The sequence below is a fragment of the Schistocerca nitens genome, chromosome 3, assembly GCF_023898315.1.
Source record: "Schistocerca nitens isolate TAMUIC-IGC-003100 chromosome 3, iqSchNite1.1, whole genome shotgun sequence".
Taxonomy (NCBI): Eukaryota; Metazoa; Arthropoda; class Insecta; order Orthoptera; family Acrididae; genus Schistocerca; species Schistocerca nitens.
In genome coordinates this window covers 992699044-992725045 of record NC_064616.1, presented here as the reverse complement: position 1 = coordinate 992725045, position 26002 = coordinate 992699044, and the positions used below count along the sequence as shown (strand labels likewise).

Sequence of the window (26002 nt, the reverse complement as noted above, 5' to 3'; positions counted from 1 at the left end):
AAAGTAACAGCACAAGATAAAGTGAAATCTTAAATTCCGGTTGGCATTTATGTCGAAAGGATACGCTGGATGCCAGTGGTGACATGTCTAACTAGAAAGTCTTAACATTTGTAAAATGAGAGCTTCATGCAGTTAGATTTGATGGACTTCCTGTTCCAAAAGATCCATAGTGAGGAGATCATACAGGATGTAGAGTATGTCAGAAAATGAGAACGCACAAAAAACATTTGCAAAGAAAAAAAAGGATATGCTAATGTACCTCCCACAGGTCCCAAATGAAATTTTCCTGATGGATATGGAATAAGTAAAAAAATCTTTTAAGTGTTTTCATTTAAAAGGTAGTAACAAACTTGTCACAAAACCTGTAAATGTCTAACAGATTTAGGTGCATATGATAATTCTTAGGCTGTTGTAGTTGCACTACAAAATTACTTTACAATACTTACAAGGGAACCTCCCCATCGCACCCCCCTCAGATTTAGTTATAAGGTCGCACAGTGGATAAGCCTTGAAAAACTGAACACAGATCAATCGAGAAAACAGGAAGAAGTTGTGTGGAACTATGAAAAAAATAAGCAAAATATACAAACTGAGTAGTTCATGTGCAAGGTAGGCAACATCAAGGATCGCGTGAGCTCAGGAGCACTGTGGTCTCGTGGTTAGCGTGAGTAGCTGCAGAACGAGAGGTCCTTGGTTCAAGTCATCCCTCGAGTGAAGAGTTTAATTTTTTATTTTCAGACAATTGTTATCTGTCCGTCCATTATGTTTTCATCACTTTTTTGGGAGTGATTATCACATCCACAAGAAAACCTAAATCGGGCAAGGTAGAAGAATCTTTTTACCCATTCGCCAAGTATACAAGTTAGGTGGGTCGACAACATATTCCTGTCATGTGAAGCACATGCCGTCACCAGTGTTGTATAGAATATATCAGACATGTTTTCCTATGGAGGAATTGGTTGACCTATGACCTTGCGATCAAATGTTTACGGTTCCCATTGGAGAGGCACGTCCTTTTGTCTACTAATCGCACGCCTTTGCAGTGCGGTCGCAAAACACAGACACTCAACTTATTAAGTGAACAGAGACGTCAATGAACGAACGGACAGATCATAACTTTGCGAAAATGAAGAAAGCAATCTTTTCACTCGAGGGAAGACTTGAACCAGGGACCTCGCGTTCCGCAGCTGCTCACGCTAAGCACGGGACCACGGCGCTCCTTAACTCGCTTTGTCCTCGATGTTGTTTATGTTTCGCATGGACTACTCAGTTCGTATATTTTGCTATTTTTTTCATAGTTCCACACAACTTCTTCCTGTTTTCTCGATTGATCTGTGTTCCGTTTTTCAAGGCCTATCCACTCTGCCAACTGATAACTAAATCTGAGGGGGTGCGATGGGGAGGTTCCCTTGTTAGTTATATTAACTACATTACTGCTCTGAATTGGTATAGAAGTGAGGCCATACATAATGCTTGTGTTTTTGATATTGTTAAGGAAAAATTGTAAGTCAGATTGTATAAAATTGGACATTTTCTGTTTCTTATTCCATATGTACGTTAGACTTCTGTTTCTTATTCCATATGTACTTTAGACTGTGCTGAACAGTTTGGTATATCAGACTCTATAAAGAGACAACTTTTAAGTCCTTCAAATAATAGTTTAAATGTGACACACTATAGATAATTTTCGGCATCTCGTATACAGTGCCAGAGTTGAAGAGACATATCTTGGGAACCCAACAGTCTAGAAGGCTGTGAATTGCCTGTTTTGTTACCACTGCTACATCTCAGAGGTTGCCATTACAAATAAACAAATCAGACCTTTGTTTCTGGCATTAGTTTGTACAAAAATAGTGTGCTAGCCAGCAATTTCTGTAATGTAATTGCATATATTGTTCTTTTATACATAAGTAAAAGTATGTTTAACAAAGTCAAGATTGGGGTTGACAGGTACGTCACATACGAATTTGTGTCTTAAGTTTTCGAAAAAAATGTATGCAGACAGTGAAGGAAGTGTAAATAACCAGATTAATATGTCTGAAGCGACCACACCCTCTAGTGTAGTGTAGACAAGCTGAATTTTCTGGTAATCTTTGGTAGCAGTGATGCTATCAAACATATATTCAAAGATTTGGTAAATGCAGAGCTACTAAAGAAATGTTCACATAAGACCCAGAATCTGAATGAATCCTTCAATAATGTTGTGTGGTGCCATGTGCCTAAAAATGTTTCTGTTGGCCTCATGACTCTATAGTTAGCAGTGTATGATGATGTAGTAACTTTTAAAGGTGGAAACTACAAAAGACTGAAGGTCCTGGAAAAGGTAGGTGTGCGGATAGGGCAAAACACAGCAAGAGCTCTGTGAGAACTGTTTGTGCTTCATGTAGGCCAAGCAAAATTTGCTGCTCAGCAAATGATAAAAGAAAGAAAACCATTGAGCAGTTGTGACACTTACAAGGACACAGATAATGGGCCAGGACAATTCTGGTGCCCGAAAGAGTCACAACTTTAAATCTGTATAAAAGTTTATGATTAAAAGAAACTTTGAACCTCAATATCTCAAAACTGTTTGTGCAATAAGTAGCCTGCTATGTCAAGAAGTACTAAAGGGAGAAACATGAAATTTTCACAGCATTCCAAGAATAAGATTCAACATACATGGAACTAGAAAAATAAAATGTCCTATGTTGTTTAGTTCTTTTGTTCTTTCATTTACAAAATTCTGCCAGAAAAATTAAGAGTTGGAGAAAACATAACACACCTAATAATTCTATTTCTTCAATAATTCTAGATCAGCATATCCACCAAAGTACATTCCTTAATTATGGAAAATTGGAAGCTGGTGTCTTAAAAACTTTCCAAGATAATGGTTCACAAATTTTGATAATTTAACATTGTGTGTCCTATTTTGCCAATCTCACCCTAATACACACAATCTCACCCTAATAACATATATGCATCAGTCTGTCCTACTAAGAAATTCAGCAGTGGAGTAGCAGGAGTTTGCCACCAATAAATCCGTTAGGATCCTCTTCAACTGAAATTTATTAATAGTTAAACTTTATTTGATGGCAAGTTATTGACAATGTGTGTTCCTGAATAATTGACACCTTTCTGGACCAAAGTAAGAGACTTTAAATCTTGGTGAAGATTATTCTGATTTCATTCTATGAACTAAGCTGTTGGTTTTAAAAAGAGATGTACCGTATTTACCAGAGTATACAATGATACCTCCTTTTTTTGGGTTCATTAGATTTTATTTTTAATGTATTCTGACTAATCAAAATTACAAACTGGCTTTTGTTTGTATTAAGTTTCTGTAAAAAGATAAAATTAAACATATTCTAAACTGGTGCCATTTATTTACTTTCAACATTTTAATAATCCAAGGAGATATAAAATACATTAAAATACATGGTTTACCTCAATTTTTATCTTCTTTTCTTGTCTGCCTACTGTGGTATTGAAATTTATATTAATAATAATAATAATAATAATAATAATCACCACTGGTTGGGCTGTAATTTGCATCCATTATTGACTGCTACAGTTTACAGGTCTTACACCACTTACAATATGAGTGAACTGATTGACAACAATATGTTTTCTTCCCTGCTCCCTACAGCTGATTTGGCAGAAATTGTACAACTTCAGATTAACAAGTTAGCCAGTCTTCAAAATCAACGGTGCTGTAGAGCAATGACAGCTTTAGTGCCATTGTTGAAGCTCATGCGCCATTTGTTTCAAGTATTCTGTGCAAATGTATTTTTGGTAGCATTAATTTGTCTCCTGGGCTAAAGTCTTGGTTGTATTCACCACTATTCACATTGGTGTGTCTAATGCTCACAGGTTGACCACACGTCAGCTGCACATAGCAAACGGGATGTTGTGACCGAACCTGCTGATTCCACGTGTGACAGATTTGTAGTATTAAATAATTCTCGTACGAAATCATGCAGAATCATACTGTCTTTACGAAACATAGTTGAGGGGGGGGGGGGACTGTTACGTCTTTCTTTCTACTAATTTTGTTTAAATAAATACATTTTCAGTACACATAATAACGTTAGCTGTTTGCTGCTGAGTGAAAGTCCTGTGCTAGCCGTCCGGACGAAAGCGAATGCCCTTTGGAAGTGGGTAGTGGCCGCCTCTCCTCTGGTGCCTAGTGAACACTGGCACAAAAAATCTTAACGATGTGTCCGTGGCCGCGTTCCGCTGCTTTTCTCAAGACACAATACAGCCGTTCACTCACCCCCGCCAACGTAAACTTTACACTGAAAAATGTTACTGCAAATATTGTTAATAAACTTTCTAAGTTAAACAAAACCTATGACCGGTGTAACCCAATGGGCTTTACACTGGCGATCATTTAATGTGGGCTTCTACCTAAAGCACAATGTGGATGAAGGGGCTTGATGCGCAGATTCGGTGGGGCACACCGGATTGTACAGTGTCTGACCTACGTGCTATCAGGATCCATCCACAGTAGCACACCACAGTAGACTCGAAACCTTACCTTCGTTGTTTTTCTTTTAATTACTTTTAGTGGTGACAGTGCCTTTCAATGGCTGTAACGTGAATTTACTTTGAAACAACATGTAAGCCAACTGGGACTGGCCAAGTGGCAGCCATCTTTACTTTTGAAAAACTTGTTACGTAAATCATGAATTAGCTAGCAAGGCAAATTTAAATTTGTAGCAAAATTAATGTTATTCAGTGGAATGTAGTTTATTTCTCTGAACAAAGTGACCACATTTAAAGGTGGTGTTATAAACCAAAGCAATTTCTTAAATTGAATGTCTCCCTCTTTCTACTATGAAGCAGTTCGTGATAATAATAAATTTACTTATTGTACCTTTTACTCAATTATTAAACAAACAAACAATTTAACTTTCAAACCATCATTACACAAGAAACATGGCCAGGACACATGACTGGTGATGGCTTGGGGCTGAAATTTTCAGAGAATAAGTTTGCACATCTTCTATTTTTTCGTTTCAAAGTAAGTTGACTGTAACCCCTCACATGTTCTGAGATCAAACAAACAAGTCTACAAAATTAGTGCTTGCCTTGAGTTGCGTGCTGGAGGGCTCATAGTACTGTTGGTACAATTTCGGTTGGCTCTTCACATCCCCAGTGATGGACTTCCTTATTGATAGCCACATCACAAGCAGCAGCCATCTTTACTCATCAGTGTGTTGGCCGCATTCCATAATAAAATTATTCGGATTATCTTGCTTTCCGAATTGATACACATTGGAGACGACTTTGGGGCACAAAAGCTGCTGCCATCCGAATATTTGGTTGCACTTTTTTCACAACTTTAGCACCATATAAGCCTCACTTTAGCGGACCTATCACAGCCTGATACGCTGTGAAGGCTCCCACACAACTGCCTTTCTTTCCACTGTATTTTCCCTTGGCGCTCCTCTCGCCAAGGTCACCAAAACTGGTCATGTAAAACCCTTTGTACTTTCCCTCATCTTATCCTGTACATTTGTTTAACATAGTAACCATGAAAATTTGACCTGAGGGGGTTACAGTCATTACAATTGTTTCTCATTGAATGACAATAAAATTTTCCTTATCGTTAATTAACAATTGGGTATGAAGTACTACTTTTATGTCAAAGATCTTTGCATACAAACATAACACTTTTACACATTCATTTGCTGACTTCTTTTACATCTCTCTGTAACACCTAATATCGATCTTTCAGCATACCAATACCCTAAACAAAAGTTTAAAAAAATATTAAAAAAATTTATTTAATTTTTAATGGTGGCATCACAATGTGATAATGTAGCAATATTCTTTAAAATAAGTCTGCATGTGATCTTAATTGCTAAAGCTTCATCTGTAAATTTGAATACCGTGTATTAATCCATTATTATATTGTGTAATGTTGATCTCAACAGCAATAGGTGAACCTGTGAATGTAAGATGACTCTGCATTTTTCAAAAGATGAATTTTGGTTAAAAAAAAAAAAACCTCATCTTACAGTCTGTTAAATGTACTATTTTTAATGATAAATTTCATTATGGAATAAATACATTGGGGAGCAGTAGTTGGTATCCACAGATCCTTAAACGAGGCCTCTGCAGGACATTCTTGAGTTTACATCACAAGTAATTTGTTTTATAAGTTTTTGGTCTATGGAAACTTTAGCTGGCTTGATGAGTTATTGCAAAAATATACTGTATGAAATATGGGGCAAAAGTAAGCAAAGTAGACTAGCTTTACTTATTTTTATACCACCCATTTCTGACAACACATTGCACGTAGAGATTAAGTAAGGTGCTTTAGCAATTCTTTGGTGTGCTCCTCACAGCAGAATTTATCAGCAATCTATAATCTCAAGAATTTAAGTGTCAAATTCTTCTGTCTGCTTGTCATATTTTAGACATATACAAGGGGGACCTCTGGAAAGTTCTAAACTGCATATAGTGTGTTTTTCAAAGTTTAGTTACATAGAATTGGTGAGAAAACATTCATTACTAGCCATGAAAATTTCATCAGCTGATCTTTGTAAGACTATATTTGATTCGCTATTTGTTGCCATGTTTGTATCATCTGAAAAACCAAACAGACTTGGCATCTGGTAATGTTACTGATGGAAGGTCATTGATAAACACAATAAAAAGTAAGGGCCGTGAGATGGAACCTTGTAAAACTCAGCATTTAATTAGTTCCCTGTTGGATGATTCTTGGAAGGTTAATGCACATCTCTTTCCTATTGACACCCTTCGTTTTCTGTCAGAGCTACACAATTTGAACTATTTTGCAGATTTTCCTGTGGCTCCATAATATTGTAATCTACTTTTAAAAAAGTTGTGATTTACATAGTCAAATGTTTTTGACACAGTAGCCACTAATTTGTCCTCTAATGAATTAAGTACATTCTCACTATACTTGTAGATATCCTTCGTAATATTTGAACTCTTTAGAAATCCAAATTGTGGCATGGTGAATATATTACACTGTGCAGACACATTAATGTGACCATTGCCTATGTTCAGTGACAATGTGCAGTAAGCACTCACAGATAGCAGATCAAAATAAGCAGTGGAGGGTATATTAAGTGTCTCTGGGATGTGGAAAACATTGCAGTTGTTGTTGTGCAGGAACGGGATGATTTACCTGGCATCCTCAAGGGCATGATCTTTCATTGGCTTTCTGTCCAAGGGTGGAAACATTTCCAAAAGTTTGTCAACTGTTCACATGCCACCACGGTTAATGTATACTGTGAATGGCAAAATGGTGCTACCCAAAACCAATGCCGAGGTAACTGTGGTGCACCCCGTGCCACAGATGATGTGTGAACGATGGTTGTGGAGATGTGGCAAATAGATATGCAACTGTTGAGCAACTGACCACCCAGATGAACCAGGGCACTAACCAACAGTGTCTCCCGTACGACTGTTCAGCGAGCATTGCTGTGTATGGTCCTTCACAGTAGGCACCTGGTACGTGCACTCGTGCTGACTGCTGTAGAGGGCACATTGGATCAACATAATTATGGCTCTATTGTTGGCAACCATGTCCACCCCTACATGCAGGTTGTTTTTCTTCAGCACAGTGGAATCTACCAGCAGGACACTACAACGTATCACACAGCTCGCAGTGTATGTGCTCGGTTTAAAGAGTACCGGGATGGGTTTACTGTATTGCCCTGGCCACCAAACTCCCGGATTTAAATCCAGTCAAGAATCTGTGGGACCACACCAGTTGGGCTGTTTGCGCCATGGATCCTTAGCTGAGAAACCTAGTGTGGCTGGCTGTGACACTGGAGTCAGCATGGCTCCATATCCCTGTCAGTACCTTCCAGAACCTCAGTTACTCTCTCCATGCATGTCTTGCAGTGGCCTGCATTGCAAAAGGTGATTGTTCAGGCTTTTTGACAGATGGTCACATTAATGTGACTGGACATTGTATTTGTTGTCATGTTTATGAGGCCAGTTGTAATATTGCCTTTTCTAAAATTTTTGAGAATGCTGGAAAAAGTGAAATTGAAGGGAAATCTAAAGGTATTTCTTCATCTTCTTTCTTAAACAAAGGCTTAATTTCAGCATGTTTAAACTATTCAGGAAATGATCCACTGATAAATTACTAGCTACACAAATAACATAATATATTATGAAACTCAGAAGCACACTCTTTAAGTAATTTTGTTGAAATTTTGTCATAATGAGAAACATTTTTAATTTTTTGTTTTAAAGATTTTATGGTGGGCATTACTTCTACTGGTGTAGTGACGGTCATATTCATATTACTGAAGCTACTTGCTATGACTGGTGTGATATATTCCATGGCAACTTCAGAGCAGTTCTCTCCAGTAGAGAACAGTTCCCAAGCAATTCCAAAACAGCTCTGGCCAAAGTCGTCTGCATAAAATGCAGTAGATCCAATTCATAGAAATACTGTTGTAGATGAGACACTATTTGTTGTTGCAAAATTCTGGAACATGTTCTGAATTCAAACAAAATGTCCTTCTTGGAACTGAATTTCTTTCTCCTTGGAAAGAAATATTGACTTCAAAACCACAACTATTGTGTAACTTGACTTGCACTTTCTACACACAATATCTTAAGAACAATGGGTACAGGTTTCCTGGTGGAGTTCGGGGCGTCCAGATTTGCTTAAATCTGTTGTTACAGTACCACACCAACAGTTACTTAAGAAAATTCATTTGTATGCAGTATCTAATCAGACCTGCAACTGGACTGAAAATTGAAAGGCAGAGTACAGCTTGCCCCTTTCTCACTTGATATCCTGGGAACCATGGATGAAAGGTAACAGGCAAATTGCATGTTTGTAGATTTCCTGGAAATGTTTGACACGGTGCCTTACTGCAATCTGTTAACAAAGGTTTGAGCATATGGAATAGGTTTCCAGAGATGTGAATGACTCAACAGTGCCTTTAAGTAATAAAACCAAGTAAATTGTACTCGACAGCAAGTGTTCATCAGTCACAAGGGTATTGCCAGGATTGCCCCAGGGAAGTGTGATGAGATCCCTCTTGTTCTCTACACATGTAAATAATCTGACACATGAGGTGAGCAGGAAAGTATTGTCATTGTGTGACTGTGAGAAGACTTGGATGGAATTTCTGTATGGTGCCACAAATGGCAGCTTGCCCTTAATACAGAGATGTATAAGTTTGGTGGGTAGACCACATAACGAATGAGGAGGTGTTGAATAGAATTGTGGAGAAGAGAAATTTGTGGCACAACTTGACTAGATGAAGGGATCAGTTGGTAGGACATGTTCTGAGGCATCAAGGGTTCACCAATTTAGTATTGGAGGGCAGCGTGGAGGGTAAAAGTCGTAGAGGGAGACAAAGAGATGAATACACTAAGCAGATGCAGAAGGCTGTAGGTTGCAGTAGGTACTGGTAGATGAAGAAGCTTGCACAGGGTAGAATAGCATAGAGAGCTGCATCAAACCAGTCTCTGGACTGAAGACCGCAACAATAACATAAGTTAATGCAGATGAGCAGGGAAAAAACCATCCTCTAATGTTCAAATACAGTGTTAGTGATTTGTGGCTTGGCACAGTCAAGCTGATTAGATGTCTAGTAGCATTTCATAACATTGGAAATGGAATGAACACGTAAGGACAGAGTTAGGGAAGGCACCTGGTCGACTTTAGTTTATTGGAAGAATTTTTGGAAAGTATAGCTCATCTATAAAGGAGACTGCATACAGAACACTAGCACAACCAATTCTTGAGTACAACTAGAATATTTTGGATCCCCACCAGGTTGGATTAAAGGAAGACATCAAAGCAATTCAGAACCTTGTTGCTAGATTTGTTTTCAGTAGGTCTGATCAACACATGAATTACGGAGATGCTTTGTGTGTTCTTCCTTGCAGGGGAAGATGGTGTTCTTTTTACAAATCACTGTTGAGAAATTTTAGATAACCAGCGTTTGTATCTGACTGCTGCATGATTCTTCTGCTGCCAGCATACATTTAATGTATGGACTGCAAAGACAAGATCAGAGAGATTAGGGTCTGTATGGAGGCCTATAGACAGTCATTTATCCCTCACTCCGTTTGGAAGTGGAACAGAAAAGGAAATGACTGGTAGTGGTAAAAGGTATCCTCCACCATATGCGATATGGTGGGTTGCAGAGTATGGTATGTAGATGTAGATAGAGGGTCTGTAGGTAGTGATAGGAAAAAATTTTTATGTCAAAATTTGGTGTTACATTTTACCAAATTTGGTGTTCCTTTTTGCTACTGTTTTCAAATTCGTTTTTGTGCCAAAGTGAGTGTTATTTTAGCCAAAATCAGGATTATGTTTTTGCCATATTTGTTGCTGTTTTTTTGCCAAATCAGTGGTTTTTCCAGTTTTGGTGCTGTTTTCTTTGTCAGTCCAAAGTTCATTACGTGGGAAATGAACTGTAATTTTAAGATTACCTGTACACATGAATCTCAACCTTGAGGCGATTAGAAGTCAAAATTCAATTTTGACATTCAATAACTATCAATTATGAATATTAGTAAACTGCCATACTCAGATATATGACATGTTGAGAAGGAACAATTACAAATTTTGTGATATCTCATAAATTTGGCAAATTTGCATTGTTTTGCAAAAACAACTTACTTTGCATTACCTTTCGTGTTAGAATTTTCAGTAAATTTTCATGTCCCTGTCTATAGGTTATCATAATAGAGGAAATAGGAGCTCTCCAAAGAAGAATGGAACAAATTGTCACGGGCTAGTTGGACTGGCATGAAAGTGTAACTGCAGTGATGGAAAAATCTTAACTGACAGACAGTTAAAGAAAGGCATTTTCTCTCCCAAAAAGTTGCTTTGAAAATTTCAAGAACCAGCTTCTAGGGTTTAACTGTGGTTCACTTCAGCCTCCTATTTAGTGATCCTATGAAGATACAATTAGACTAACAGCTTGTTTAGAGGCACACAAACTATCATTTTACCTTTTCTCACATAATCCGTAGATTTGTAGAGCACTAAGAGGGGATTGGACAGAAATATGGAAACACTACGAGAAATGAATGCTTGAACATAAATGTCACGTCTTCAGTGCCCACTAGTCACCAGATCTCAATATTATTGAGCTCTTGTTGTCTACTTTGTAGAGAACTGAGCATGATCACTATCCACCTCCATCATCATTACATGAACATGCCACTATTTTGTATGAAGAATGGTATAAGATTCCCTCGAACACCATAAAGGACCTGTAGTCATCAAAACTGAGACTACTGGAAGCTGATCTGAAAGCCAACAGTTTTCATGCACCATAATAGACCTGGTAGTGTGTTGTGTTGTGGATATTTCCATATTATTACCTGCCCCTGTATGTAGATGTCATAAGCTTGTAAGACACCATTTAGCACATAAACAGTGTTGGATGTTATCAATTGTCAACAGCAACAAGGTGGTTTTAGTGGATGAAATCTACCCCCACCCCCACCCCCCGTCTGACACACTCTCCTTGCCCCTGTGGTTTTAGTGGATGAAATCTACACACTGACACACTCCCCCCCCCCCCCCCCCCGGTATCCTCGGCCCACCGTCTCCTCGCTGCCGCCCCCCCCCCCCCCTGTCTCCTGCAGCAGCTGTTGCTGATGATGTTTAGTGACTTTTCTATTCAGGTATCTGCAATGTGTTATTTTTACACTGTAGTGTTAAGGAAGCAGAATGTTTCTGGGAAATGTTTGATATCGGTGACACTTTTCTGTGAAAACTATTTTACTCAGTTGTGGTTACCTTTTATTTCACTGAAGTGTTATTTAAATAGTTTTATATTCTTGGTACACAGTAGAGCTTACCACTCTTTCATGTGTCTTTGTGCAGAGAATGGAGGGAATGGTCTCCTGTCACCAAATATGTACAGACAATATATCGTACCACAGCTAGTACAGATATTCTGTGTGCGTGATGCACAGATTCGGTTGGTTCTGTTGAAGCATTTCAAGCACTACTTTCACATGTTTACTTTGGAACAGTTGAAGAATCAAATACTGCCTGAGGTATGTTCAAGACTCAAATTGCTTCTCTTGCTCATACTTGAATTTATTGGGGTAATTTTCTCTGCCTACTTATTTCATTGCTCCGTGGCTTCAAAACTAGTTTAGCCTTCATATTAATTTATAGATTTTATTAGTTTTTGAGAAAAGAAGCTATGATACACAATTTGGAGGATTTATTTCATCTGTGTACCTGGTTCACAGTTGTATTTATTGACTAGTGTACCTGCCAGTGCTTCAAAATTGCTAAATATGTACAGAAACTGGATACGTGTACTAATCTCCTTCTCCACCCTATTTCTGCCCATCTTGTCTTCCACCCCCACCCCCACCCCCCCTCTCTGCCCATCTCCTCCTCCAGCTATGTCCATTTCACCCCCCCCCCCCTTTCTCGTTCATCTACTTCTCCCCCTATTTCTGGTATTGAGCCCTGTTTATTGTTATTGCAAATTCAGATTCCATAATAGTATTCTAATTATAAGCTGATAAGTCATAAATAAAACTTGTTTGTCTTCTTTGAAAACTAACAGTGAGGAAGAAAATGAAACAGCACATTGTTGTGTATACAATTATATGTAACACACTCACAGGAGAACAAAACACAGCATTTTCTTTCTCGCAGTCAGTTTTAACAGAAAACCTGTACATTGTTGTTTAAAAACATGTATATGACAGGGTGTAGACACCACAAGACAACTGGGACATCTGGAAAAAAGCACGGGAATTAGTCTTCCAGGAAAAACCCTCAAATTTTGTAAAATTCCAGGAATTTTTCGTTGTTTTACGTTTAGTTTTCAGTTAAATTTTTATAGTTTTGACTGGTAAGAGCTGAAAACTTTAGTTGCAAAGGAAATGTGCCATTTACGATAGCAAAGCTTAGTGCACATACAAGTGTCTGCCGGGGAAAATATTGCAAATGATGGTTCGAGAAGCATTACTTTCAAAGTAAATTTCCTTTTACATAAGGTGAATTATGCTATGTGTGACAATGTGTGATTAATTTCTTAAATTGCAGAGAGTTTGACTCTCATTCAAAACATAACACTTTGAGGATCGGCCACTTAGAAAAATGTTGGGCCCAGATCAGCCATTTATGCCATTATTTAAAGTTTTACAGGCTCATTTCTGTTTGATATGTGTGAAAGCTTAGCTGTTCTTCTAGCTATATGGTGTGTGTATTAATTTGAACCATTGACTTTTGCTATTTGTGTGTTCACACTACTTAAGTGTTGTTGCTGTTGCCTAAAAACATATGCTCTGAATATATGTTGTCAGTGTCTGGTGCGATCATGTGATGTGAGCTGTGATTGGTTGACAGAAGCATATCACACAGTGTAAATTCAATTTCAATTCTTCGGAAGCCACCATGTTCTATTCGCTGGAATTTGTATTTCTACTTTTGTAATATGAAAATATGCAGTGTACACATTGCCACACATCAAATATCTTTCCAAAACACATTGTTTTTTGCTGGATTTTGTTTAGTAAGGTGGTGGGGAGTTCTACGCCAGTGTATAAAATCTTCACCATTCAAAGGATTGATAAGTTTTACAACTCCAGGGGAAAGTATATTGTCACTTAACATGTCCTACAGAACATAAGAACACATCTCAGTATTAACAGTATTGGGGTCACATCTGTTTGTCACCAACCAATGTAAAATTACTCGTGAGGTGATACAGTGGGTAATGCACTAGGCTTGCGGTTGAGAGAACTGGAATTCAGATCCCCATTTGGCTATCCAAATTTATGTTGTCCATGTTTCTAAAGTGCCTTTAAGGATGACATGCTCAATTTCCTTCCCTTCATTGTAATAACTGAATTACTTGTACATCTCTAATGACATAATTGGGGATGGGATGTCTAACACTAATTTTCTTGTTTTCTTTCAGTGTAAAATATTTCTGTTGTGTGTGATTTTCAAATAGGCGTATGGAACAGTTAGAGGAAGTTTTACCGAGCGAGGTGTCACAGTGGTTAGCACACTGGACTCGCATTCGGGAGGACGACGGTTCAATCCAGCGTCCGGCCATCCTGATTTAGGTTTTCCATGATTTCCCTAAATCGTTTCAGGCAAATGCCAGGAAAGTTCCTTTCACAGGGCATGGCCGACTTCCTTCCCCGTCCTTCCCTAATCTGACGAGACTGATGACCTCACTGTTTGGTCTCTTCCCCCAAATCAATCCAATTAGAGGAAGTTTTGTCCTGTGTGTCAGTGAAGTTGTAATTTTGCTCTATCTGAAACTAGATGATTAATCAGTTCATGCTTATACTTTCTTGTGAAATAATTTTATGTAAGGCATTTCTTAGTGTTAACAACTATATTAACTAAAAAGATCAGAAGACAGTTCTCAGAGCACCAGTTCCGCAACTGAGTAAACAAACTATATGGCACAGAATTTAATATAAAAGTAACTGGAATTGTGTTTTCCAATACAAATTGTATGAACCCACAGTGATGGGGGAGAAACAGGACATATACTCAAGGGCTGAGACAGCTCATTTGCAGACAAGCCGTAGATGTCAATGGAGACAAATGAAGGAAGAGGGAATTAAATTATTATGAAATACGAGGTGTTTTAATACCATAATGAATGTTCAATATCCACATACCTTCATGATGTATTGAGGCTGGTCGCACTGATGCCTGTTGTAGGTACATCTGTGTTAGTAGCGATACATAGACAGTGTTCATAGGGAAGAATGAATGTTTGAAGCATGCTTTATACACAAGTTTGTTCCGTTATATATTCTACATGTGAGCAGTTGAAGAATTCATGATCTGAAGTTCTGTACATAAATTGCATCCACATAGTAGGCCATATTTTGCCGATAATAAACATTGTCTAATATCAAGTGACACTTGTGATATGTAGTAATGAAAACTTACATTTTATTATGAATAAGTTAATTAGCAGATACTGCAGTTCCGCTACCACCTCTTACTGTGGCAATAGTGAACCATCCATTTCCATGTGAGAAGGTATCGTTTATGTCCAAACTAAAATTAAGGGAACATCCAAGAAATACACAGGGTCCATGGACGAGGGCGTGGGCTGCAACACTCTTCACTGGAATGCGATTGTTCTTGTCTCCTGGCGTTGTTGTTAGTTCGATGTTTTCTATATTTTTTTACATGATATCAAAGATCTGAAGCTCTAACCTGTAGACCTAATTTTTGTGGCTTGTAAACAACAATTCATGCAGTATAAAGTGTGTTAAGAGACTTAGTTCTGTTTTAAGTGTTTAAGCTGTGTTGCCATGTGTGATAAGTGTGGATGTTGGTGCAGGGCAGTCCAACAGGGTGGTACGTGAAGATTGTGGGTTAGTGTTCGGTTGGGGCAATTGTAGTGGGAGGGGGGTGGGGTTGGGGGAAGACCATGAGAACTAGGTACAGGTAACTAGTAATAGGCGAAAGGGTAACAGCTCTTCAGCTTCCTCAATTATTTTTGAGCTTACAATATCTAATAAGTTTGACTTATTACCTGAAATAGGAGGGGAAGGGCCTCATACAGTTGCAGGTCACAGTAGGGTGTAGCAGACTTTTAGAAAAGAAACTGAGTGTAGATAGATACCAAAAGAGATTAGGAAGAAGAGTCTTGCTGCTAGGTAGTAACAATAGCAGGGATGTAGGGCAGATGGTATGAGACAAAGTAGGAATAGAAGAAGCATTAAAAATACTGAAAGATCATTTCCCAAACTCCATAGAGCAGATAGATATAACCTCTATAACAGTACAGGAAGTAAGAAAAACCATTATTTCTTTAAAAGCAAAAAATTAAGCTGGTGTTGATGACATTTCTAGCAAATTGCTAAAAGCTTGCTGCAACAAGTTCAGTGAAGTCAGAGCTCATATATTCAATGTCTCTCTCAAACAAGGTATCTTCCCTGAAAGGATGAAATATGCTATTATAAAGCCCCTCTACAAAAGAGGCAATGCCTCAGATGGTACAAACTATCAGCCTCTCTCTCTCTTGACTACATTTTCTAAAGTTCTTGAAAAGCTAATGTATGCCAGAATAGTCGGTCACCTAGAAAAACATGCAATAATTAGTAAAAACCAGTTTGGATTCAGAGAAGGTATCTCCACAATCGAAGCAATATTTTAGTTTACGAATGACATTTTGGAATGCCTCAACAAAAAGACATTGCCTGTGAGCGTATTTTGCAATCTGTCTAAAGCCTTTGTGTTAGTCATGGAATACTTACAGAGAAAGCATGCCACTATGGACTCCGAGGAAAAATGGGCAACTGACTCAAATCCTACCTACAGGGCAGACAACAGAAAACAGTGCTAGATGATAACAATAGTCACATAGGAGGAGTAGAGTCTGACTGGGGAACAGTAAAATATGGAGTTCCACAAGGTTCTATCCTTGGTCCCCTGCTCTCTTGTGGTCTTCAGTCCCGAGACTGGTTTGATGCAGCTCTCCATGCTACTCTATCCTGTGCGAGCTTCTTCATCTCCCAGTACCTACTGCAACCTACATCCTTCTGAATCTGCTTAGTGTATTCATCTCTTGGTCTCCCTCTACGATTTTTACCCTCCACGCTGCCCTCCAATACTAAATTGGTGATCCCTTGATGCCTCAGAACATGTCCTACCAACCGATCCCTTCTTCTGGTCAAGTTGTGCCACAAACTTCTCTTCTCCCCAATCCTATTCAATACTTCCTCATTAGTTATGTGATCTACCCATCTAATCTTCAGCATTCTTCTGTAGCACCACATTTCGAAAGCTTCTATTCTCTTCCTGTCCAAACTATTAACCGTCCATGTTTCACTTCCGTACATAGCTACATTCCATACAAATACTTTCAGAAATGACTTCCTGACACTTAAATCTATACTCGATGTTAACAAATTTCTCTTCTTCAGAAGCGCTTTCCTAGCCATTGCCAGCCTACGTTTTATATCCTCTCTACTTCGACCATCATCAGTTATTTTGCTCCCCAAATAGCAAAACTCCTTTACTACTTTAAGTGTCTCATTTCCTAATCTAATACCCTCAGCATCACCCGACTTAATTTGACTACATTCCATTATCCTCGTTTTGCTTTTGTTGATGTTCATCTTATATCCTCCTTTCAAGGCACTATCCATTCCATTCAACTGCTCTTTCAAGTCCTTTGCTGTCTCTGACAGAATTACAATGTCATCGGCGAACCTCAAAGTTTTTATTTCTTCTCCATGGATTTTAATACCTACTCCTAATTTTTCTTTTGTTTCCTTTACTGCTTGTTCAATATACAGATTGAATAACATCGGGGAGAGGCTACAACCCTGTCTTACTCCCTTCCCAACCACTGCTTCCCTTTCACGTCCCTCGACTCTTATAACTGCCATCTGGTTTCTGTACAAATTGTAAATAGCCTTTCGCTCCCTGTATTTTACCCCTGCCACCTTTAGAATTTGAAAGAGAGTATTCCAGTCAACATTGTCAAAAGCTTCCTATAAGTCTACAAATCCTGGAAACGTAGGTTTGCCTTTCCTTAATCTTTCTTCTAAGATAAGTCGTAAGGTCAGTATTGCCTCACGTGTTCCAGTATTTCTACAGAAGCCAAACTGATCTTCCCCGAGGTCGGCTTCTACTAGTTTTTCCATTCGTCTGTTAAGAATTCGTGTTAGTATTTTGCAGCTGTGGCTTATTAAACTGATTGTTCGGTAATTTTCACATCTGTCAACACCTGCTTTCTTTGGGATTGGAATTACAGACACATGTATATGTGTGGATGGATATGTGTGTGTGTGCGAGTGTATACCCGTCCTTTTTTCCCCCTAAGGTAAGTCTTTCCGCTCCCGGGATTGGAATGACTCCTTACCCTCTCCCTTAAAACCCACATCCTTTCATCTTTCCCTCTCCTTCCCTCTTTCCTGATGAGGCAACAGTTTGTTGCGAAAGCTTGAATTTTGTGTGTGTGTTTGTGTTTGTTTGTGTGTCTATCGACCTGCCAGCGCTTTCGTTCTATATATCCTCAAATATACCATTGTCCTCAAACAGAGCAAGCAACTTTACAATGTTTACAGATGACACAAGTATTGTGATAGACAGTAAGATACCCTCTGATCTAGAATTAAATGCCGGCCATTTACTTGAGGATGTTCTGAACTGACTCACAGTAAATTCTTTATCAATAAACCTAAGCAAAACTAATTATATTCATTTCCATTCTGGTCACAAAAGTCCACAGGAAATAAACATTATACTTGAGAGCCGGAGAGCAGATTGTTTGAAATCAGGCTTAATTGGGAACAACACATCCACCAAACCCTGAAAAAGGCTCAGCTCAGCAACATTTGCCATTCGTTTCATTCACTTATGTGTTATGGAATAATCTTCTGGGGCAATTCACCACTATCGAAAAAGGTTTTTACAAGTCAGAAAAAGGTTGTCCGAATTGTGTGTGGAGTGTCTCCAAGAATCTCACGTCGCAATCTTTTTAAGCAAATAAGGATCCTAACCACTACTTCACAATATATCTTTTCAACCGTGGCACTCATGCTTCACAAGCCTTCTCAATATGGAACATGAAACAAATGAAATGTACCATCACCATAACACAAGGAGGCAATGTGACATGCACTGTGACCTGAAAAATCTGTCCCTGGTGCAAAAAGGTGTGAAATAAACAAGCACAAAAATCTTCAATGCACTTCCAAGTAATATAAAGTGTCTACGAGATAAAAAAGTACTGCTCAAAAATAAGCTAAAGGAGTTCTTGCTTGAAAAAAGCTTCTATTCTCTAGAAGAATTCTATAGCAGAGATAGCTAGTTTTATTTCCCAAATACTATTGAATATTCCTGCCTCAATATATCTTGCTGTGTTAATCAGATTAATTGGTGATCTGTAAAAACTTGAGATTAATTGGTGATCTGTAAAAAATTGCTTGGACAAAATCAGAATGTTGTATCTGGAACTCTGCTTGTGAGTGTAATTTTATCCTACCGATTGGGTTTCTAACTTGTATTATTAATGTTTGTTTATTGTCCTTATGTAAACTAATGTAATAATGAACTAAATGTGTTTGACTTCTTCTGCATCCATGCGTTAACACGCAGAACTGGATCTACGGAATACGTATTGCAATAAATAAATAAATAGGGTACCAAATAACAAGTATTGTGTAGCCAAGTGACAGAGGACATAGGGAATTAGTGCAAAGACTTTGGCAGTAGGTGAAATAGGGAACAGTGTGGCTAAAGGCAGAAATTACAGGATTAGTGATGACCTGGATGAAATTGAAGTAGAATCATGCACACAAGTGTGAATTTTGTGGAGGTCTTGATGGCACCATGACTGGTCTTGGGTTAACACTGCTGTGAGCCATGTGACCACTGAGTTGAGCAGACTGCTGCTAACTGAAATGAATTCTCATAAGAGTACTGTGCGTGTTGCTACAATTGGAAGATGGTGATGTTCTAGACATGTCCTAGAGAGGGAAAGACAGGTTGCTTGAGCTTCTTGCAGAGTGTGTACAGGGAGCCAGCTTCACACAAAGCAAGATTCCTGTGGTTACTGGTGTCTGAGGATACCATTTTTAGCTTAGGATTGGGATTTGGCAACTTGTTGCTAAATAAACTAAAATAACAGAAGAGCTGCACAAAATGCTCAAGAATAAACAGAAAAATGTTAGCTTATTTCATCAGAATATTAGAGGATTGAGGAATAAGGTAGAAGAGTTTCTTGTCTGAAAAGATAGAGAGGTCCTGTGCCTACCTGGGCACCATATAACTACAGGATTCGAGAAGTTAAATATAAAACTAACATTTTATTCATGTAGAACTAATATGGGAAAAAGAATTGTTGTTGTATTTAAGACAGAACACAAGTTCAAAAGCATTGAAACAAGTAGATTTTGTAGCTATCAGCATACAGAAGTTTATTTATCATATGATGATTCAGAGCTTGGATCAAATACATAATTTTAAGAGTATACAGTGTAAGAAATGACAAACAAAATACATGTACAGAATCGAATGTTCAAAGTATTATGCTAAATTACCTACACATTACAGAAGTTCTTAGATTTCTAAGTCCAATCTGTTGACCCAGTTGAGCCCTTCAGGTGATCGTGGTAGATGTCATTTGTTGATCCCCCAAAGGCTCATTTCGGGCATTCACCAACAATGTGATTAATTGTTTACAGGGCAGCTCCACAGTCACACTCTGGAGATGTTGCCCAGCCCCATTTGTGCTTTAGATATCCGCAGTTCACTTGTTCTGTTCGGATGCAGTTGATGGTTCTCCACTGCCATCTGGGGACTGTGAAACCTGGAACTCGCAACTCGCATGGAAGGCTTTTCAACCAGATGACCGTTGAACACTGACGATTCTCCCCACTGACTGCTCCATACTTCGTTGATGTTAAAGTTGGAGGCTTCAAAATGCCGTGCAGTTCGCCAAGGTGGCTTTCTTGACTTCAGACGCTGATGTTCTGCTATTAATATAGCGCTGTGTACAGGTAGCTGGGGGTTCTTCTGAATGTTTCTTCAGGAGAGCATCTGATCTTCGTAGAGCTGGAGGTTGGATGTTACTTAAAACTGGTAGCCATGCAGTTTGAGTGCTATGTATGCAGCCTGTGATAAGTCTTATTGTCTGGTTGAGTTGTGCATCTATCTTGCTACAGTGAGCACTGTTCATGCGAGTTGGACAACAGTATTCAGCGACAGAGTATGATAGTGCAAAGCAGTTGATCTTAGGGTTTGAGCGCTGCAACCCCAGGAGGTACCAGCAAGCTTCTTACTGATATTATTATGGGTCTTCACTTTTGAGGCCATGTTGGAGAGATGTTGTCGGAGAGTTAGGGACCTATCGAGTGTTATTCCGAGGTACTTCGGTGTGCTGCAGTACTTCAAGGTTTGGCCTCGGAGTTTAACTTCTGGTTTATAGTCAGAGTGTCTGTTCTGTAGGTGGAATACTGAAGTAACAGTTTTTTGGGGGTTTAGGCGGAGGCACCATTTCCTGAAGTATGTGTCCAGGATTTCCCCCCTCAGGGGGCTCAGCATTTAGTTGCTGGGTACGGGCTTGGCGACCCCGGGGTCCCTGAGCTGGGGACTGGGAAGCGCCACCAGTTCTCAATACCGTAAGCTCTGAGCGTGCTTCAACAACCACCGTAAGGCGCGACGGTGGAACGTTGTACGGTACAGAGCCAGAGGATCTTGGCTTAACTGCCTGGGTCGCGAGGATGGTATAAACCTGTATAAAAAAACCCTCAATCTCAAGGTGTGTTTCGCGCCAAGGAGACGCATGGCTGTTGAGGTAGAACAGTTGCTAGCGGGCGACCTCTGGGGAACCTGCCGCCCCCCGTTTGTATTAGGCTTACCTAGGCAAGCGGGACTCTGTCTGGGTGGACATTCCTTCCCCTAGCTGCTCGTGGGACCACCATGAAACGAAATACGAGTAATGCGCAAGCACGAGTCCCTATGAAAGGAAAGTTCAATGCTTTACAGTATGACCCCCAATTGTTCCCTTCCCTGTCCACACCAGGGGAGGAACGGCAGTCCAAATTACCTGGTGCGACGTATTCTCCTCGATTTGTGGTTTGCAGCCAAACAGATGGGGACTCATTTCTGATCACAAAGCCTCAGTTTTTTGTGGAAAATTTAAAGGACAAGTTTGGAGAAGTTGAGGCCCTGTCTAAAATGAGGTCTGGAGCAGTCTTCACACAGACAGCATCCCCAGCATAGTCATGGGCATTGCTTGTTTGTGACAAGCTCTGTGATGTTGCAGTCTCCATTACGCCTCATAAGAGCCTCAATATGGTTCAGGGACTTATTTTTCATTGTGACCTGTTGTTGCAGTCTGACGACGAGCTCCGTGCAAATCTGGAACGCCGCGGTTTCCACTTTGTTTGACGTGTCTTCAGGGGACCTAAAGATAGTAGGGTCGCCACCGGCGTCTTCATCTTGGCTTTCGAGGGAGACACCCTGCCCGAGAAGGTCAAGGTGATGCTATATCGATGTGATGTTAAGCCTTACATCCCTCCTCCCATGCGCTGCTTTAATTGCTGGAGGTTTGGGCATATGTCATCGAGATGTGACGCCAACCCTACTGTCGGGATTGTGGACGTGCCTCCCACCCCAATGTCACGTGTTCGCCACCCCCTGTTTGTGTCAGCAGCGGACAGAAACATTCACCTTGCTCGTCAGACTGCGTGGTTTATCAAAAAGAATGGAAGATTATGGAGTATAAGACCTTGGACAGGCTCACTTACACAGAGGCTAAACGCAAGTACGACCGACTTCACCTTGTGCGCATTTCATCAACATTTGCTGCAGCAGCTTCGATGTTGCCATCCCTGGCGATGAGCCCCCAAGATCAGCCACTTTTTGTGGTCCCTCCAGCCCGGCCGTCTATTCCTGCCCCCCAGCTAGTTGTGGGAACACCCTCTTACGTTGCTCCCCAGTTATCAACATCGGGAGTAACAACCCCTCCTTCTTTGGGGACTTCAGTCCCCACCCTTGAGCCGGAGAAGTGTCCGCCTCCTCCAGCTCCCCTCGCGCGGAAGGGATCGCTTGGTGCCCTTCCTTCCACGGTTACTGCCCCTCCAGATGTCAGCCAGTGGCTGAAACAGCCACCACCTGAGGGCCGTAGGCCTTCCAGGTCTTCCTTGGCCCATGAGCCTGGGTCGAAAGAGCCCACTCAGCCTGATAAACCAGAGGACAAATGGGACCCTACCAAAAAGAAGAAAAGCAAAAGGAGAAGGACATAGACAGAAAAGGAGTTCACCACTGCACCTGAAGATGATGTGGAGCATCTAGTGTCCGCTCAGGAGTTAGGTGTTGCTCGACCTGCAGCTCCTGTGGAAGTTGATCAGGCTACTTCCCAATCGCTGGCGGCGAGCGCCTCCAAGGCGTAACCTATCCCCCCCCCCCCCCCTCCACCAGGTTCTTTCATGTCTTCACAGTCGGATACCCTTGTCCATCAATGGAATTGCCGTGGTTTTTTCCACCACTTTGCTGAGTTGAAACAGCTTTTGTGCCGCTTCCCTGCCACTTGTCTGGCCCTACAGGAAACCTGGTTTCCTGTTCGGCAGACCCCCTACCCTCTGTGGCTACTGGGGTTACTATAAGAACCGCGTAGAATACGACTGAGTGTCTGGCGGTGTCTGTGTTTATGTTCTTGCCACTGTTCCTAGTGGCCCAGTGCCACTTCACACGGCTCTTGAGGCTGTGGCTGTTAGAATCCGGGCAGGAATGGAGCTTACCGTCTGTTCCCTCTACCTTCCCCCGGATGAGGTTGTCACTCTTGCTGACCTCGCTGCCTTGTTCGCCCAGCTCCCCCTGCCATTCCTCCTTTTGGGGGACTTTAATGCCCACCAGCCTTTATGGGGTGGGACCCAGATCTTGGACCAGGGTAGGAACGTCGAGGCTCTCTTGGCACAGCAGGACATTTGCTTCCTTAACACTGGTGCTCCCACATATTTTAGCTTGACTCATGGAACATACTCGGCCATTGACCTCTCTCTTGGTAGCCCAGGTCCTCTTCCATACCTCAGTTGGAGGGTCCACGACGACCTCTGTGGTAGCGACCACTTTCCTATCCTGGTTTCTCTTCTTCAATCCCAACAAATACTTTTGAACAAAAACAATCTCAGTTGCAATTTTTTTCATTGGTAACAATTATGTGCTTTGTACTTGTAAGGCATCATCAGACTATCTGGAGACAATAGAACAAAAACTAATATGACAAACTAGTAAATAGAATGAGCAGGGTTCTGAGCTGTGCAGCCACACGTACAAGGGACAGTAATATATGCAAAAACTCACATAAAAGTGTAGTAGGATAAGCTTAATCCTTTAGTTGCCACTGAAGGGCATTAAATAACAATAAGGAGTGTATGGATATAACATCCAATCATCAACTGTCTTATCATATACGTGAAGGACCCAAGTGGGAAATAAAAGTAGAAAAGTTAAATTAACCACGAGTTGTAACAGTAATGTGATCTGTTCTCATTTTAAGTGGTCTCACATATATCTAATAAGTTTTTAGATTGTTGACATTAAGCAATGCAATTAGTGCAATCTGTTACATTTGAGCCTTTGTGCCATAAAGCCTTTGTCCATGATACAAGTGCGGCATATCCAGCAGCACACCTCACAGTTAGTTCTGTTCTTCTGTTTGGCAGACCTATGTAGCTGATCACATGTACGCATGGCTCTGTGCTGTGTACACCATGCTGAGCCTGCTTTAGTACACATAATGTACCTAACTGGTCTAGTACTTACGTATTTTAGATTCCCATTTCTTCTGCCACCCACCAGTAATTGTGTTAATTTTACATTCCACTTTTAATTCCTGTGAAGATCCTTCACGCATCTGGTAAGACATTTGATGATGATGAACCATGGACCTTGCTGTTGGTGGGGAGGCTTGCGTGCCTCAGCGATACAGATAACCGTACCCTAGGTGCAACCACAACGGAGGGGTATCTGTTGAGAGGCCAGACAAACGTGTGGTTCCTGAAGAGGGGCAGCAGCCTTTTCAGTAGTTGCAAGGGCAACAGTCTGGATGATTGACTGATCTGGCCTTGTAACAATAACCAAAACGGACTTGCTGTGCTGGTACTGCGAACGGCTGAAAGCAAGGGGAAACTACGGCCGTAATTTTTACTGTATGATTAAATGATGATGGTGTCCTCTTGGGTAAAATATTCTGGAGGTAAAATAGTCCCCCATTCGGATCTCCAGGCAGGGACTACTCAAGAGGATGTCATTATCAGGAGAAAGAAAACTGGCGTTCTACGGATCGGAGCGTGGAATGTCAGATCACTTAATCGGGCAGGTAGGTTAGAAAATTTAAAAAGGGAAATGGATAGGTTAAAGTTAGATATAGTGGGAATTAGTGAAGTTCGGTGGCAGGAGGAACAAGACTTCTGGTCAGGTGACTGAGGGGTTATAAACACAAAATCAAATAGGGGTAATGCAGGAGTAGGTTTAATAATGAATAGGAAAATAGAAGTGCGGGTAAGCTACTACAAACAGCATAGTGAACGCATTATTGTGGCCAAGATAGATACGAAGCCCACACCTACTACAGTAGTACAAGTTTATATGCCAACTAGCTCTGCAGATGATGAAGAAATTGAAGAAATGTATGATGAAATAAAAGAAAGTATTCAGATAGTGAAGGGTGACGAAAATTTAATAGACATGGGTGACTGGAATTCGGTAGTAGGAAAAGGGAGAGAAGGAAACTTGGTAGGTGAATATGGACTGGGGCTAAGAAATGAAAGAGGAAGCCGCCTGGTAGAATTCTGCACAGAGCACAGCTTAATCATAGCTAACACTTGGTTTAAGAATCATGAAAGAAGGTTGTATACATGGAAGAACCCTGGAGGTACTAAAAGGTATCAGATAGATTATATAATGGTAAGACAGAGATTTAGGAACCAGGTTTTAAATTGTAAGACATTTCCAGGGGCAGATGTGGACTCTGACCACAATCTATTGGCTATGACCTGTAGATTAAAACTGAAGAAACTGCAAAAAGGTGGGAACTTAAGGAGATGGGACCTGGATAAACTGAAAGAACCAGAGGTTGTACAGAGTTTCAGGGAGAGCATAAGGGAACAATTGACAGGAATGGGGGAAAGAAATACAGTAGAAGAAGAATGGGTAGCTTTGAGGGATGAAGTAGTGAAGGCAGCAGAGGATCAAGTAGGTAAAAAGACGAGGGCTAGTAGAAATCCTTGGGTAACAGAAGAAATATTGAATTTAATTGATGAAAGGAGAAAATATAAAAATGCAGTAAATGAAGCAGGCAAAAAGGAATACAAACGTCTCAAAAATGAGATTGACAGGAAGTGCAAAATGGCTAAGCAGGGATGGCTAGAGGACAAATGTAAGGATGTAGAGGCTTATCTCACTAGGGGTAAGATAGGTACTGCCTACAGGAAAATTAAAGAGACCTTTGGAGAAAAGAGAGCCACTTGAATGAATATCAAGAGCTCAGATGGAAACCCAGTTCTAAGCAAAGAAGGGAAAGCAGAA

The 26002-nt window shown here is 40.3% G+C and overlaps 1 protein-coding gene across 3 annotated transcripts in view; it reads left to right on the top strand.

Annotated features, from left to right (window-relative positions):
• LOC126249054 (protein-associating with the carboxyl-terminal domain of ezrin) overlaps window positions 1-26002 on the top strand; it is a 111817-nt gene that overhangs the window by 47504 nt on the left and 38311 nt on the right. For all 3 annotated transcript variants that reach the window (XM_049950688.1, XM_049950687.1, XM_049950686.1), the window contains one exon: window positions 11834-12009. In XM_049950688.1, coding sequence (XP_049806645.1) covers window positions 11834-12009 — 176 coding nt within the window. The remainder of the gene's footprint in view (window positions 1-11833; window positions 12010-26002) is intronic.